The sequence below is a fragment of the Arachis hypogaea genome, chromosome 19 (genome assembly GCF_003086295.3).
Source record: "Arachis hypogaea cultivar Tifrunner chromosome 19, arahy.Tifrunner.gnm2.J5K5, whole genome shotgun sequence".
In the NCBI taxonomy this organism is placed as follows: domain Eukaryota; kingdom Viridiplantae; phylum Streptophyta; class Magnoliopsida; order Fabales; family Fabaceae; genus Arachis; species Arachis hypogaea.
This window is the reverse complement of record NC_092054.1, coordinates 124,506,485-124,518,387: the sequence shown is the minus strand read 5'-3', so window position 1 is coordinate 124,518,387 and position 11,903 is coordinate 124,506,485. Positions and strand designations below refer to the sequence as shown.

At 34.4% G+C, this 11,903-nt stretch overlaps 1 protein-coding gene across 1 annotated transcript; it reads right to left on the bottom strand.

Annotated features, from left to right (window-relative positions):
• Nucleotides 1–8,108: 8,108 nt before the first annotated feature.
• LOC112779291 (peroxisomal membrane protein PMP22) lies at nt 8,109–11,680 on the bottom strand. Its single transcript, XM_025823539.2, has 7 exons — nt 11,411–11,680; nt 11,206–11,304; nt 10,683–10,784; nt 10,478–10,553; nt 9,515–9,585; nt 9,329–9,414; nt 8,109–8,592 (listed from the first exon to the last, which is right to left on the bottom strand). The coding sequence occupies exons 1-7, from the start codon at nt 11,480–11,482 to the stop codon at nt 8,535–8,537; spliced, it is 564 nt and encodes a 187-aa protein (XP_025679324.1). The 5' UTR covers nt 11,483–11,680; the 3' UTR covers nt 8,109–8,534.
• Nucleotides 11,681–11,903: the final 223 nt, after the last annotated feature.

The window sequence follows — 11,903 nt, the reverse complement described above, 5'->3', positions numbered from 1 at the left end:
TAATACATTCTTTTCTTTTCTATTCTCTGCTCTCCTGTGGCAGAGGTTTGTTAGATTCTTTTAGTCTTTGCTCTTTGCTCTCCTGTGGCAAAAAATTTGGTGCAGAATTTGTAACCCACAAACTAACCGGCAAGTGCACGGGGTCGTACCAAGTAGTACCCCAAGTGAATGAAGGTCGATCCCACGATGATTGATGGACTAAGCAACAATAATTGAGTGATTTACTTAGTTAGACAAACAGAAAATGGTGTTTTGAGAGTTCAAAAGCATTAATAGTAAATTCATAATATCAGAAAGCAAGCAGTAAATTGGTGTGAATAATATGGGAGAAAACACTTAAGGTTTCAGAGATATTTATTTTCCGAATTAACTTTTCTTACCAACTACTTTAATTATGCAAGATTCAATTCATGGCAAACTATATGTGACAAAACCCTAATTTCTTAGACCTTTTTAGTCTCCTCTAACCTTTATCAACTGCCAATTTCTTGGTCACTTTATTCCAATTAGAGGGTTAAGTTTAATTCTAGTTTATATGCCATAGAAATCCTAATTATCCAAATATAAGAGGATTATATGTCACATATCCCATTAAATCTAGATAATTAGAAATTTAGGAGAAATTATTTTCAAGCTGTTGTTCAAGCAAAGAGCTTTTCCAAGTTTTACAAGAACTCAATTAGAACAAGAATCATACTTCCGTTCCACCCAGATTCATAAGATAAAGAACGAAAACAATTCTTGAAATTGAAATCAATACATGAATTAAAATAGAACAGTAATAGTATTAATCCATAGAATAAACAGAGCTCCTAACCTTAACAGTGGAGGTTTAGTTGCTCATGGTTAAGAGAGAAAACAAGGATTCTGAAAAACTGTAAAGTGCGGAATGAGGTATGAGAGAAGAGAGGAGCCCGAAGGGCTGATTCTTTTCCCTTATATATCTAATCCTAATTAATGTAAAATATATTTCCTAAAACTAAATAATATCTTTTCCTATTTATAAATAAAATAAAGTTTTAATCAAAATTAATTAAAATCTTCGTGCAGCTTCTTATTCTGCGTGGGGACCATGACTATCTTGAGGAGTGGCGCCTAACTTAGTGCAAAAATCCATCCTGGCGCCTAACTTGATGAGCATGGCACCTAACTTCACGCTGAACTCCTCTCCTGGTGCCTAACTTGAGCCTAGTGGTGCCTAACTTCGCAGTGCCCGAAGTGAGCTTTCCCTCCTACACCTAACTTTGAAATCATGGCGTCTAACTTGGGAAATTCTAAGTTAGGAGCCACCTTGGCCATACAAAATGAAGAAAAAGGGCATACTATTACATATCATTGGAAAGCCTAAAAGTTAGCTTTCCAATGCCACTAGAATCATGTCAATTGGATTTCTGTAGTTCAAGTTATGTCCATTAGAGTGCAGGGAGGTAAGGGTTGACAGCATCATCCAATTTCTGCCTCTTCTTCTATAAAATTCTGCCAAATCCATCCGAATGCTACTTAAAATAAACAAAATTGTACACAACTCAAAGTAGCATTCATAGTGGCTAAGAAGTATTTAAATCTTGATTAAACTCACAAATTTGAATGCAAATTCACTAGGAAAAGATAGGAAAGATACTCACGCATTAGTACTCATATATGTCTGGAAAATCAATGTAACCTATGAGCGTCCCTGTGTTACATTTGGCACTAAGACCCAAACAGGGTTGCATCTGCTCTCATGTGACAGACAATCTTTTAGAGTCTTTTTATCTTTATTCTCTGCTCTTTTGTGACAGAAATCCCTTTAGTTAATACATTCTTTTCTTTTCTGTTCTCTACTCTCCTGTGGCAGAAGTTCGTTAGATTCTTTTAGTCTTTACTCTTTGCTCTCCTGTGGCAGAAATCCCTTTAATCATTTGCTTTTCTTTCTTCATTCTTTTACTTTCTTGCTTTCAATATCTCAAATTATTTTTATACTATTCTCTCTTCTTTTCCTATATGTCTTAGAAAAGAAGAATCTTTATTAGAGAAGAATCATAAGATTCTTAACTTAACTTTGTCTTTCTAAAACTTTTAGGAATTATAACTGTTTTACCTCTCTTTTCTTATTTAATAAAATAATATCTTTAATAAAATGAATAATAATAATAATAATAATAATAATAATAATAATAATAATAATAATAATAATAATAATAATAAAAGAGTATTAATATTAATACTTTCATTTTGATATCAAAAACTAGTTTATCAAGAATTATCTTTAAACTTTTAGAAATGGTATTTTAACTGCAAGCTTTTAATTATTTTTACTTTGAACCCAATATTTTATAAAATTACTTATTTAACTTCATATTTTTAAGAATAATCTAAACTTTTATAAAATATCTGTTTCACCCTTGAACTTTTATTTGTTATTCAAAATATCCCCAAAACTTATATAATTACTATTTTTAATTTCGATCTTTTATCCAACTATATTTTTATTCTTGAAAATAATTTAGTGTTAGTGATAAACACTCCTTCTCAAAATCAAAATCTTCTCTTGTGATCTTTTAAAATATATACTTGGTTTTAAAACCGTTTTCAAACTTTACGGTTACTAATTTTTCACAGTTTTTACTTTAACTCTTCAACCATAAATTCTCATCAATTTTTTTTATCAAGATCAGACTTAATATCAGCCCCAAAATCGTCAACAATCATCTTGGTTCCGGGCTTCTCTCAGTGGCCGAACCATATACTCAAAGAAATCATCAATATTTCAACAAAAATCAGGCATAAACTTAATCAACTTCAAACAATAATTATCAAACCAACAATTACACATCTAGAACACAATTAATTATTACAAAATTACCAAACCCTACCTTCGTATGAGAATTACAACAACCGAAGCTCCAGAGAAGGCTTCTGATAGAGAAATTGAAGAAGAAAACGTAAAAAATCGACTACTCCTTTCAATGCCTCAACTTGGCCGAACCACCATGGAGGGAGAAAACTTCACTGTCGATTTCTCCTGAACAAAAGTGACATCAACGTGAAGATTTGAGGAACATACAAACACTTTAATCAGATTTGATTTTTTATTGGAATTACGAATCCCAAGAAATCAAGCTCGCAAGGTCGAAGATTCCGTAGTTTCTTTCTTCTCTCACTCACAATCTCTCTCTCTCTTTTTTTTCAAAATGGTTTGGTCATGCATGAGAATGGAATGATTAATGGTGATTAAGGGTGATTAGGTGTTAAGAGTGGAGTTAGGTGTCAAGTTATAAAGCTGATGAGTCAGTGGTTCGAGTTATAAATATCTTAAACGGATAATTATAAAGTTTAGATGTATTAAAACACAAGTAATAATATAGGAATAAATATATATAGGCTACCAATATAAATGACATTAGTAACATAATGATTAGAAGAAATAAAATATATGATGAAGCATTAGCAACTCTAAATTCATCAAAAATACCGATATTTACTTAGATCGGTGGATATTAAACCTGATAATAATATTATAATCAAAACTCTATTTTAATTATAGCATGTGAACTAAAATAATAGCATAATAATAATATTATATTATTATTTATTTTATTTTTAAAATTCGAAACCGACTCGTCAAAATAAAACTAATTACCCAAAAATAATTTTTTTTTTAAAAACAGTGTGTCGATATAAAAACTTAGAGCATTACAATTTTCGCAGATAAAGAGCTCGAAAATAGGAGATTTTTTTTTTTATTTTTGTTGACATGGAGAATGAAAATGAGTGAAAATTCTACCTTGTTTTTGCAGGCACCAAGTGCGAAAGTGCATCTTTTTATTTTTGTTTTTCTTAATTGTAAAAATATAAATAAATGAACAAAATAATATATTTTGGTATATTTATTTGGGTAAACAAAATTTTTTTTATTTAAATATAAAAAATCTCATTTAGCCCAAAGAGAAAGAGAAATTTTTAAGTAACTTGGCAAACGGCTCAAATTGAAAAGGTGGAAAGAAGGCCATTTACTATAAGGGAGGAGCTGGGAGTTAAGTCCCACTTTTATTTTTGAGATTGATGAGTTGCATTGTTTTAGTATTTGAGATTTCAATTTCTATAATTTAGTCTATCAATTTTGGAAAAGTACATCATGTTAATACCTCATGTATTTTTCGTCATCGGAGTTCAACATCGTTAATGACGTGGCCTAACCCTTATCATGCTGCTGGACATATTAATGGCTACCTGAGCTGAATTAAAAGTATAATTGAACTAATTTGGTTCTTTTTCCCCTTTATAACCTAAATCACAAAAAGTTGTTTCCAATCTTCTTCTTAGGACGCGCTCGTGCTTAAGGGACTCGTAGTGGTAGCGCTTATCGGGAAGATTAACAAGGTAGGACAAAGCCATGACGCCGAAACAAATATGGTAGATTGGATCAGTAAAATTGGTTTTAATGTACTTGGTGTAGTAGTTATCCAAACCGTAGTTAATAGAGTTCTTGATGTAATCTAGAGATAACTTAGGCTTGATGTAGTTAGGGAGCTCTGTCATCTTCAAACTTCTGATATCATTAAAGAATTTTTCTAGTGTCAATTAGATTTTGAAAACCTCAACAATCTTAAAAAATTGGGGGATTGAGAATACAATACTAGAAGGAGATGAGGAAGAAGAAAATTGGAAACATTTTGTGATTTATAAAAGATAAAAAAGATCAAATCAGTGCAATTATATTTTTAATCCAGCTGAGCTAGCTGTTAATATGTCCAACATAGTAAGGGTTAGGCCACTTTATTAACGGTGTTGAACTCTGGTGACGAAAAATATACGAAGGACCAACGTGGTATACTTTTTTAAATTTGAGGGACTAAATTATAGCAATTGAGATCTCAAAAATTAAATCAGTACAACTCACCAATCTTAGATACTAAAGTGGGACTTAATTGAGGAGCCGACTACTGAAATTCCCTAGTGCTTGACAATCCGAAGAACATGAAGCCGATAGACAAAAGAACTTGATTCTTTCCATGACTTTCCATCTCCAAATTATGCACACCTAAGTGAAAACCCCCAAGACTTTTCGGGCGCCAATTCAGGAAATCATGAGCACCTAAATCAGCATACTATGTAGGGACAAATTTTAATACAGTTTACTCAAAAGCATCAAATTCATTTTTGGCTGGCTTTCTTGTCTTCTCATGTACCATTCACGGACCATTATGGCTGCTTCGTTTATACTTCAGATATTGGTGGTGTTGTTTTAACATGAATTGGCCTGTTGGACAAAAGAATTTACTGGATTACTAAATACAAAATCAATTATAAGAAATTGTAAGCATTTTTTAAATAAAGTATTTTTTTTAAAAAAATAACAGTTGAAAATTACACAAAAATTTGAGTTTTATTTTGCATTCAGGAGGAGTCTCCAATGATGCGGTTCAGAGACGGCCTAGTGGAAATAATCAGTGAAGAGGATGCTTTGACTTTGGAGGTGCAACCGACTACTGAGGAGGTTAGAGAATCAATGTGGGATTGTGTATCATCCAAGACTCCCGAAAGTGATAGGTACAACATGAACTTCATAAAGGAGTATTGGGATGAAATTGGTCCTAAATTCACAGCAGCGGTGTTAGACTTTTTTCAGTCTTCTAGGCTACCGGCAGATGCCAATCTCACATGGGTGGTGCTGGCACCCAAGTTTACTGAGGAAAAGGAAATCAAAGATCTCAGGCCGATTAGCATGGTAAGGTGTGTGTATAAAGTCATATCGAAGATGCTCGTTAGGAGAATGTGAGCAGTAATGCCAGGGCTAGTAGGTGAGACACAAAGTGCTTTTGTAAAGGGTCGAAAGATTCATGACGGGGCTCTTATTGCTTGGGAAACAGTTCAATGGATTAGAATGAGGAAGAAGGAAGCAGTGATAATAAAGTTAGACTTCCAGAAAGCATATGATAGAATCAAGTGGAGTTTTGTGGATCTTGTGTTACAGAAGATGGGATTTGGATGGAGTTAGAGGGGGTGGGTCAGGGAGTGTGTCAGTACATGTTCCATGTATGTATTGATAAACGGTTCACCTTCTAAGCCGTTTAAGATGGACAGGGGCTTACGGCAAGGTGATCTTCTGTCTCCATTTTTTTCGTACTTGTCGTGGATGTCCTACACAGGATGTTTGGGGAGGCGGTTAGAAACGGGCGCATATCTCCGTTACTGGTTCGTAAAGAGCATATTGAGCTGTCGCATCTACAATTTGCGGATGATACTATTGTGTTATGCCCTCTAGAGGAAGAGACCGTTAAAAATTACAAGAGGATTCTCCGTTGCTTTGAATTGATGTCAGGGTTAAGTATTAACTTTGACAAATCTAGCTTGATTCCAACTAACTATGATGATCGGTGGGTTCAACATATGTGCAGCGTATTGGGCTGTAAGGAAGCCTCTCTCCAAGTTAAATACTTGGGGATCTCGCTAGGAGCAAACTCGAGATTGGTGAAGACTTGGAAGCCAATTATAGACAAAGTGGAGGATAAACTTAACATATGGAAAGCCAAGGTTCTCAATAAACCCGGTAAGTTGGTGCTCATCAAATCTGTGTTAAACAGCCTCCCTGTTTATTATCTGAGTCTATATAAGATGCCAAAGGCTGTTGCAGAGAAACTGATTTCTCTATAGAGAAGATTTCTATGAAGCAAGGAGGATGGTAAGAATGGTATGACTTTGGTCAGGTGAGAGGTGGTGTAGGCGCCCAAAAGGTTTGGTGGATTGGGTGTTGGGGATGCCATGGTGCGCAATACAGCTCTTTTATTCAAGTGGTGGTGACGCTTTTCTAAAGAGGAATGCCCGCTGTGGAAGAAGGTGGTTTGCTCTTGTAATAACCTGGACCCAAATGTGATGCTGTCCTCCTAGGTTTTACCTGTTCGGGGTAGCCCCTAGAAGGATAAATGCCAGATACAGTTCAAGGATCAACAAGTAAAATAGAAGATGGCTACTGAGTTGTCAATGGAAGTTGGTGATGGGAGAGGGACTCGTTTCTGGGAGGATGTCTGGTTGCGTGGTGGTTCTCTGAAAAATCAGTTTCCAAGACTCTTCTTAGTTTCAATCTAAAGAGAATCCGTTATAGGAGATTGTGAGTTTTGGGATGGGGTTGAGTGGATATGAAACTTCCAGTGGAGGCGAGAGTTATTCCAGTGGGAGTTGGATTTAGTGAACCAGTTACATGATACACTAAGACTGGTCAAACTTGCTTATGGAAAAGAGGATAGAGTTGTGTGGAAATTTGATAAACAAAGAGTCTTTTCTACTAACTCGTTTGTGTAGGTATTGCAGACGGAAATAACCCCGGAGGATATAACAAGCTACAACTTTACTAGGACAATTTGGAAAGGGCTAGTGCCACCAAGAATTGAACTGTTTGTCTGGTTTGTATTGACTAGGAAGATCAATACAAAGGAGAGATTGAGTTGGTTTGGAGTTATCAACCAGGAAGATGTTATATGCGTGTTATGTAACAAAGGTGTTGAATATGGACACCATTTATTTCTTAGTTGTGATTTTTCTTGGCAGGTTTTGTGTGCTTGGCTATCATTTGTTGGTAGGCAATGGTCGTACCCAGGGACGTTGAAGGAGCATTTCCTGAGTTGGACGGAGATATCTATTAGTAAGGAGGTGCGTAAGAAATCGATGGTGTGTTTCTGTGCGATTATTTGGAACATCTGGTTAGAAAGGAATAGAAAGATCTTCCAGCACAAAGACGAGACTATCTATTTGTCCTTTACAAACTACAAGGAGTGGTTAGGTGTAGATCTTTTTTGTTGTTGATGGCAATGCTGGAGATGACAAAGGATAAAATTTAGTGTTCTTTGTGTTGCCTAGTTTCTTTTTCTATATAGTTTATGCTGATCTTGTTTATTGTCTTCGTACGCTCCACTTGTTGTGTTGAGCTAGTTTCTTTAAAAAAAAAAAAAACCATGTTATTGAAACTACAAAATGTATTCCAAAACTTCGAACTAGGATCCCAAGATACATAATAAGATCACACAATTTTTCGCATCCAACGCTTCTATGCAATCTTGATCTCAGGATACAATAATCTTAATTTACGAGTTTGTATTTGAAAACTAAAACAACAACAAAGTCTGGTTCCATTAGGTGGAGTCTGCTAATTCTAATATGCCGGCAAACATTATATCATTGTATTATACACAAATTGCATGAAGTGTATCAGATAAAATGGGTGCATGAATTACATAAAATGGAGATATCTATAATCTATTGTACCATATTGCCCCTGAAAATGAAACCCATTGCACCACCACCAGCAGATGATTTTATTTATTAAGATTGGCAAGTGCACGCCAAGTCTAACTAACCAACTAACTAACTCATAGCGACCGACTTAAGACGGAAATTGACAATGATACAATGATATGGTATATGTCAAGCAAATTAACCAGGAATGCTGCCCTATTAACAAAACTGGGAGATTTCTAATTTCTTCTATCCCACTTCACATAGGGAGGAAAAAGAGAATTCAACCCAAATGTGAGAAAAAGTGAAGGTTTTATTGTCTCCTAGGCCTTCTTAATTGTTGCTAGTGTAGACCTTGCTTTCAGATTCAGAAAGATAGCCCTGAAGAAAGAAACATAAAGACAGTAACTAAGAGGCTCATCAACCATTAAAATTGTGTAAGTCGGATAAAATTTGAAAAATGATTAAAAGGATAATAATGCCAATGCTAAACAGGATAGAGAATCCAGCATGGTTAAATGTATAGAAATATCTTGGTCTAATAAGTGAGATGCATATAATAAAGAAAAACAATCATGGCATTCATCTAGGGGGGTAAAACCTATTATGACACTCCATAATAAAAATAAAAATTTTAGTGACTAAGAGATACCTCAGTAGCATTTGAACATGATTTAGCCAGGCTCTAGGCATCAGGTTTTATTGCTAAAAATATCTAGCATATTGCATTTAAATTTGGAATCATAAATAAGAAATGGTTTAATTGTGAATTTTATTGCTCTTGTTTTTACAACTACTTATCAAACTTGGTTACAGAAAAGCCTATTTAATCATGAGTAAAAATATTCCATTCTCAGTGACCTCCTGAACATAAGATTTGATTTGATTTTTTTTTTTTAATTCAGTTCGAGTTCTTTTCTTCATGATCAAACTCGCCTTTTTAACCAAACTATTTATATTTTCAGGTTTCAAACACCCTGCATGCCTATCACTCACATACAGCATTATCAACTAAGTTCGCTTATTCATTAAATTTTGGAACAAATGAGAGACAGAAAGAACTCATCTTGAATGCGTTACGATAAATATTAGAATACTGAAAGATGTTGAAGCTCACCAGCAGGAAGCAACGAAGCTGTGAAATATAACACGGAACTGCAAAGGTATATACTGGTAATTCACCCAACCAACAATAGGCCAAAACTGTAAGATCAAAACCAATATAACTTCAGAATTCAAAACTTTTAGAAATTCAAAGTGATCCCATCAACAGAAGAACAGAAAAATGTTGTAATTGCCATACCCTCCATGCAGTCAACTGAACAGCAGGGTAGTCCTTCTTAACTTTGTTCGTGACTGTGCTCCATGATCTTCCTGCAGACCAAAATCATACTTTAAGTGCTATGCAAGTGTAGAAGAATATATGAAACAATATATAACATAAGAAGAACAAAGCAATGAAAAGATCAACACAATGTGTGTATATGCGAGAGAGAGAGAGAGAGAGAGAGAGAGAGAGAGAGTTACTTAATATGTTTCTCTATCAAATCAAGGATGCCTTTGAGGTTTCTATTCCTGTAGTTTATGTCAAATAGGTTTTTGTGAAGGAAATTCAGAAGAAGTTACATGAATTAATGAAACAACTAATGTTTTGAAGTTAATAACATTTGATTATTTATATATACTCCCTCCACTTCCATTTATCTATCTTTGAAAATTTGGTACATCTTTAGATCAATGTTTTTGGATCCAATTTATATCCAGATACCTTCATTCAAGGATGTGCCAAATTTTCACAGTAATGGACAAAAGATAACGGAGAGAGTAATAAACTACTGTTGCAGAATACACCACCCTTTCCGATGCACCGAAATACATTCTTGATCTTTAATGAAAACAGTATTAATTCCTTTTCAGCATCAACCAAACAGAAAACTATAGTGAGGCGAAGAATTAAGATAGAAGGCATAAATTTTTCAAAGTAACAATGCATATCAGGACACTGTACTTACATACCAATCACCAGTTTACCACACTTCAAAATTTAACCATAAGATTTTGACATAGCTGAACTTCATAGGAATACAAGAGTGACAATAAGTAGTGATAAGTGTTTTCAACATCTTGTAATCGCAACAGCCATATGATACACAATAATTCTAATGAATGCTAATTGATCCTAATATATTCTGAAATTTCAAAATCACGGTGTAAATTGATGATTGAGACACTCAGAATGAAAAATTAACTTAAGCAATGAGCATACCTTCTATAACCAAGCCATAGTACATCATGAATAAAAAGTTGTTCCATGGGGAACTAGTTATCTGTTCAAGGATCACCTAATCGAAGGAAATTTTACTAATTAGAGCATTTTCTTAACAATATAGAACCAAAAAACAATGCAAAATACCAACCTACAAGTGAAAAAGGGCTAGACAACAGACAATAAAACAAGCTAAAAGATATACCTTCTTTGCAACAGTTTCATTGCCTGTCTTCCCCCTAAAGATTTTATCCATCAATTTGTGGAGAAAATGTCCAAAGGGTCCAGAGTATGCAAAACCATAGAGCTGCAAAATAATTTCACTTTTAAATTTCACAGTCCATAGAAATCCCATCAGAGTCAGCACAGTAAGCAGATATAGATTTACTACCTCCATTTTAGTACATTGTAAAACCAATATATAGGAACATAAAAATTCTGTTCACAAACATAAACTTTTCAGTGCATCAAAAGGGTCAAAACACCAGTTATTTTGGAACGGATGGAGTATTTCTAATTGCCTGATCAAATCATCAGTTCATGTTCATGGAATGGGAAAAAGAGAAAAGACACAATTCTCAATTCTGCTTGTCTTCAAGAAAGTCATGATCCTTTTTTCTAGTTTGATCCGATCATGGATCAACCCCAGATCTGTAAATGGAATCAAAATACTTGTTTCTCATATTGAGTGAATCAGAAGAACCATATAGAGTGAAATGGGGGCATACCATGAAGAGAAGTATTCTTCTAAGCTGAAGCCTCTTAGCCCCAGCAATCTTCTGTGCAACTCCATCGCTAAAACCAGCCAAAAATGCTGCAGTAATTGCCTAAGAAAAAGTTGGATTTTTAAACAACCCCATGAATCCATTAAGACCAAAGATGATAACTTTTGAAAAGGGGAAAAAAAAAACAGAAGGAACATGAATAAGTGACCTTTGTCCTGAGGGGGTGGAGCTGAAGCTGAAGGAGATATTTCTTCCAAGCAACGTTGACTATGTCAGACATGGTGATTGATCAACCTCGGAAGGATCTTCTGTTTGTCTTGTGTGTTCGTCCGAGACTCCGAGGTTGTAGCGGAGTTCGTGGAATTGGTAGTTTCTGTTATGCACGAAACCTTATTTAAGGGAAACAATATTTGAACCAACGTTGCAATAGTACTTGTAATTGTAAAAGACTCTGTGAGAGTGACAGGGACACAAACACAAAATTTGGGAAGACTGATATGTACATTTGAAAGGGTTGACGCAGACAAACGCTATTGTTGGTTGGTTCATTACTTTATTCTCTTTCGTTTTTTTATATATAGTTACTTTATCTCAATTTTGATTTTTCAGATATACTACTAAAAATTTGTTTCGGTACTACTAAATTGATAAAAGAAAATCTAATAAAAAAAATATTTTTTTTTTTATTTTTTAGTGTATTT

Excerpts from the sequence above, each read along its gene's own strand:
- LOC112779291 (XM_025823539.2), bottom strand. The coding sequence starts at position 11,482 with ATGTCTGACATAGTCAACGTTGCTTGGAAGAAATATCTCCTTCAGCTT. Across the intron at positions 10,554-10,682 it reads ATGAAACTGTTGCAAAGAAG|GTGATCCTTGAACAGATAAC; the intron begins GTATATCTTTTA and ends TCCTTCGATTAG. Across the intron at positions 9,586-10,477 it reads CTATGGCTTGGTTATAGAAG|GAAGATCATGGAGCACAGTC; the intron begins GTATGCTCATTG and ends TTTGGTCTGCAG.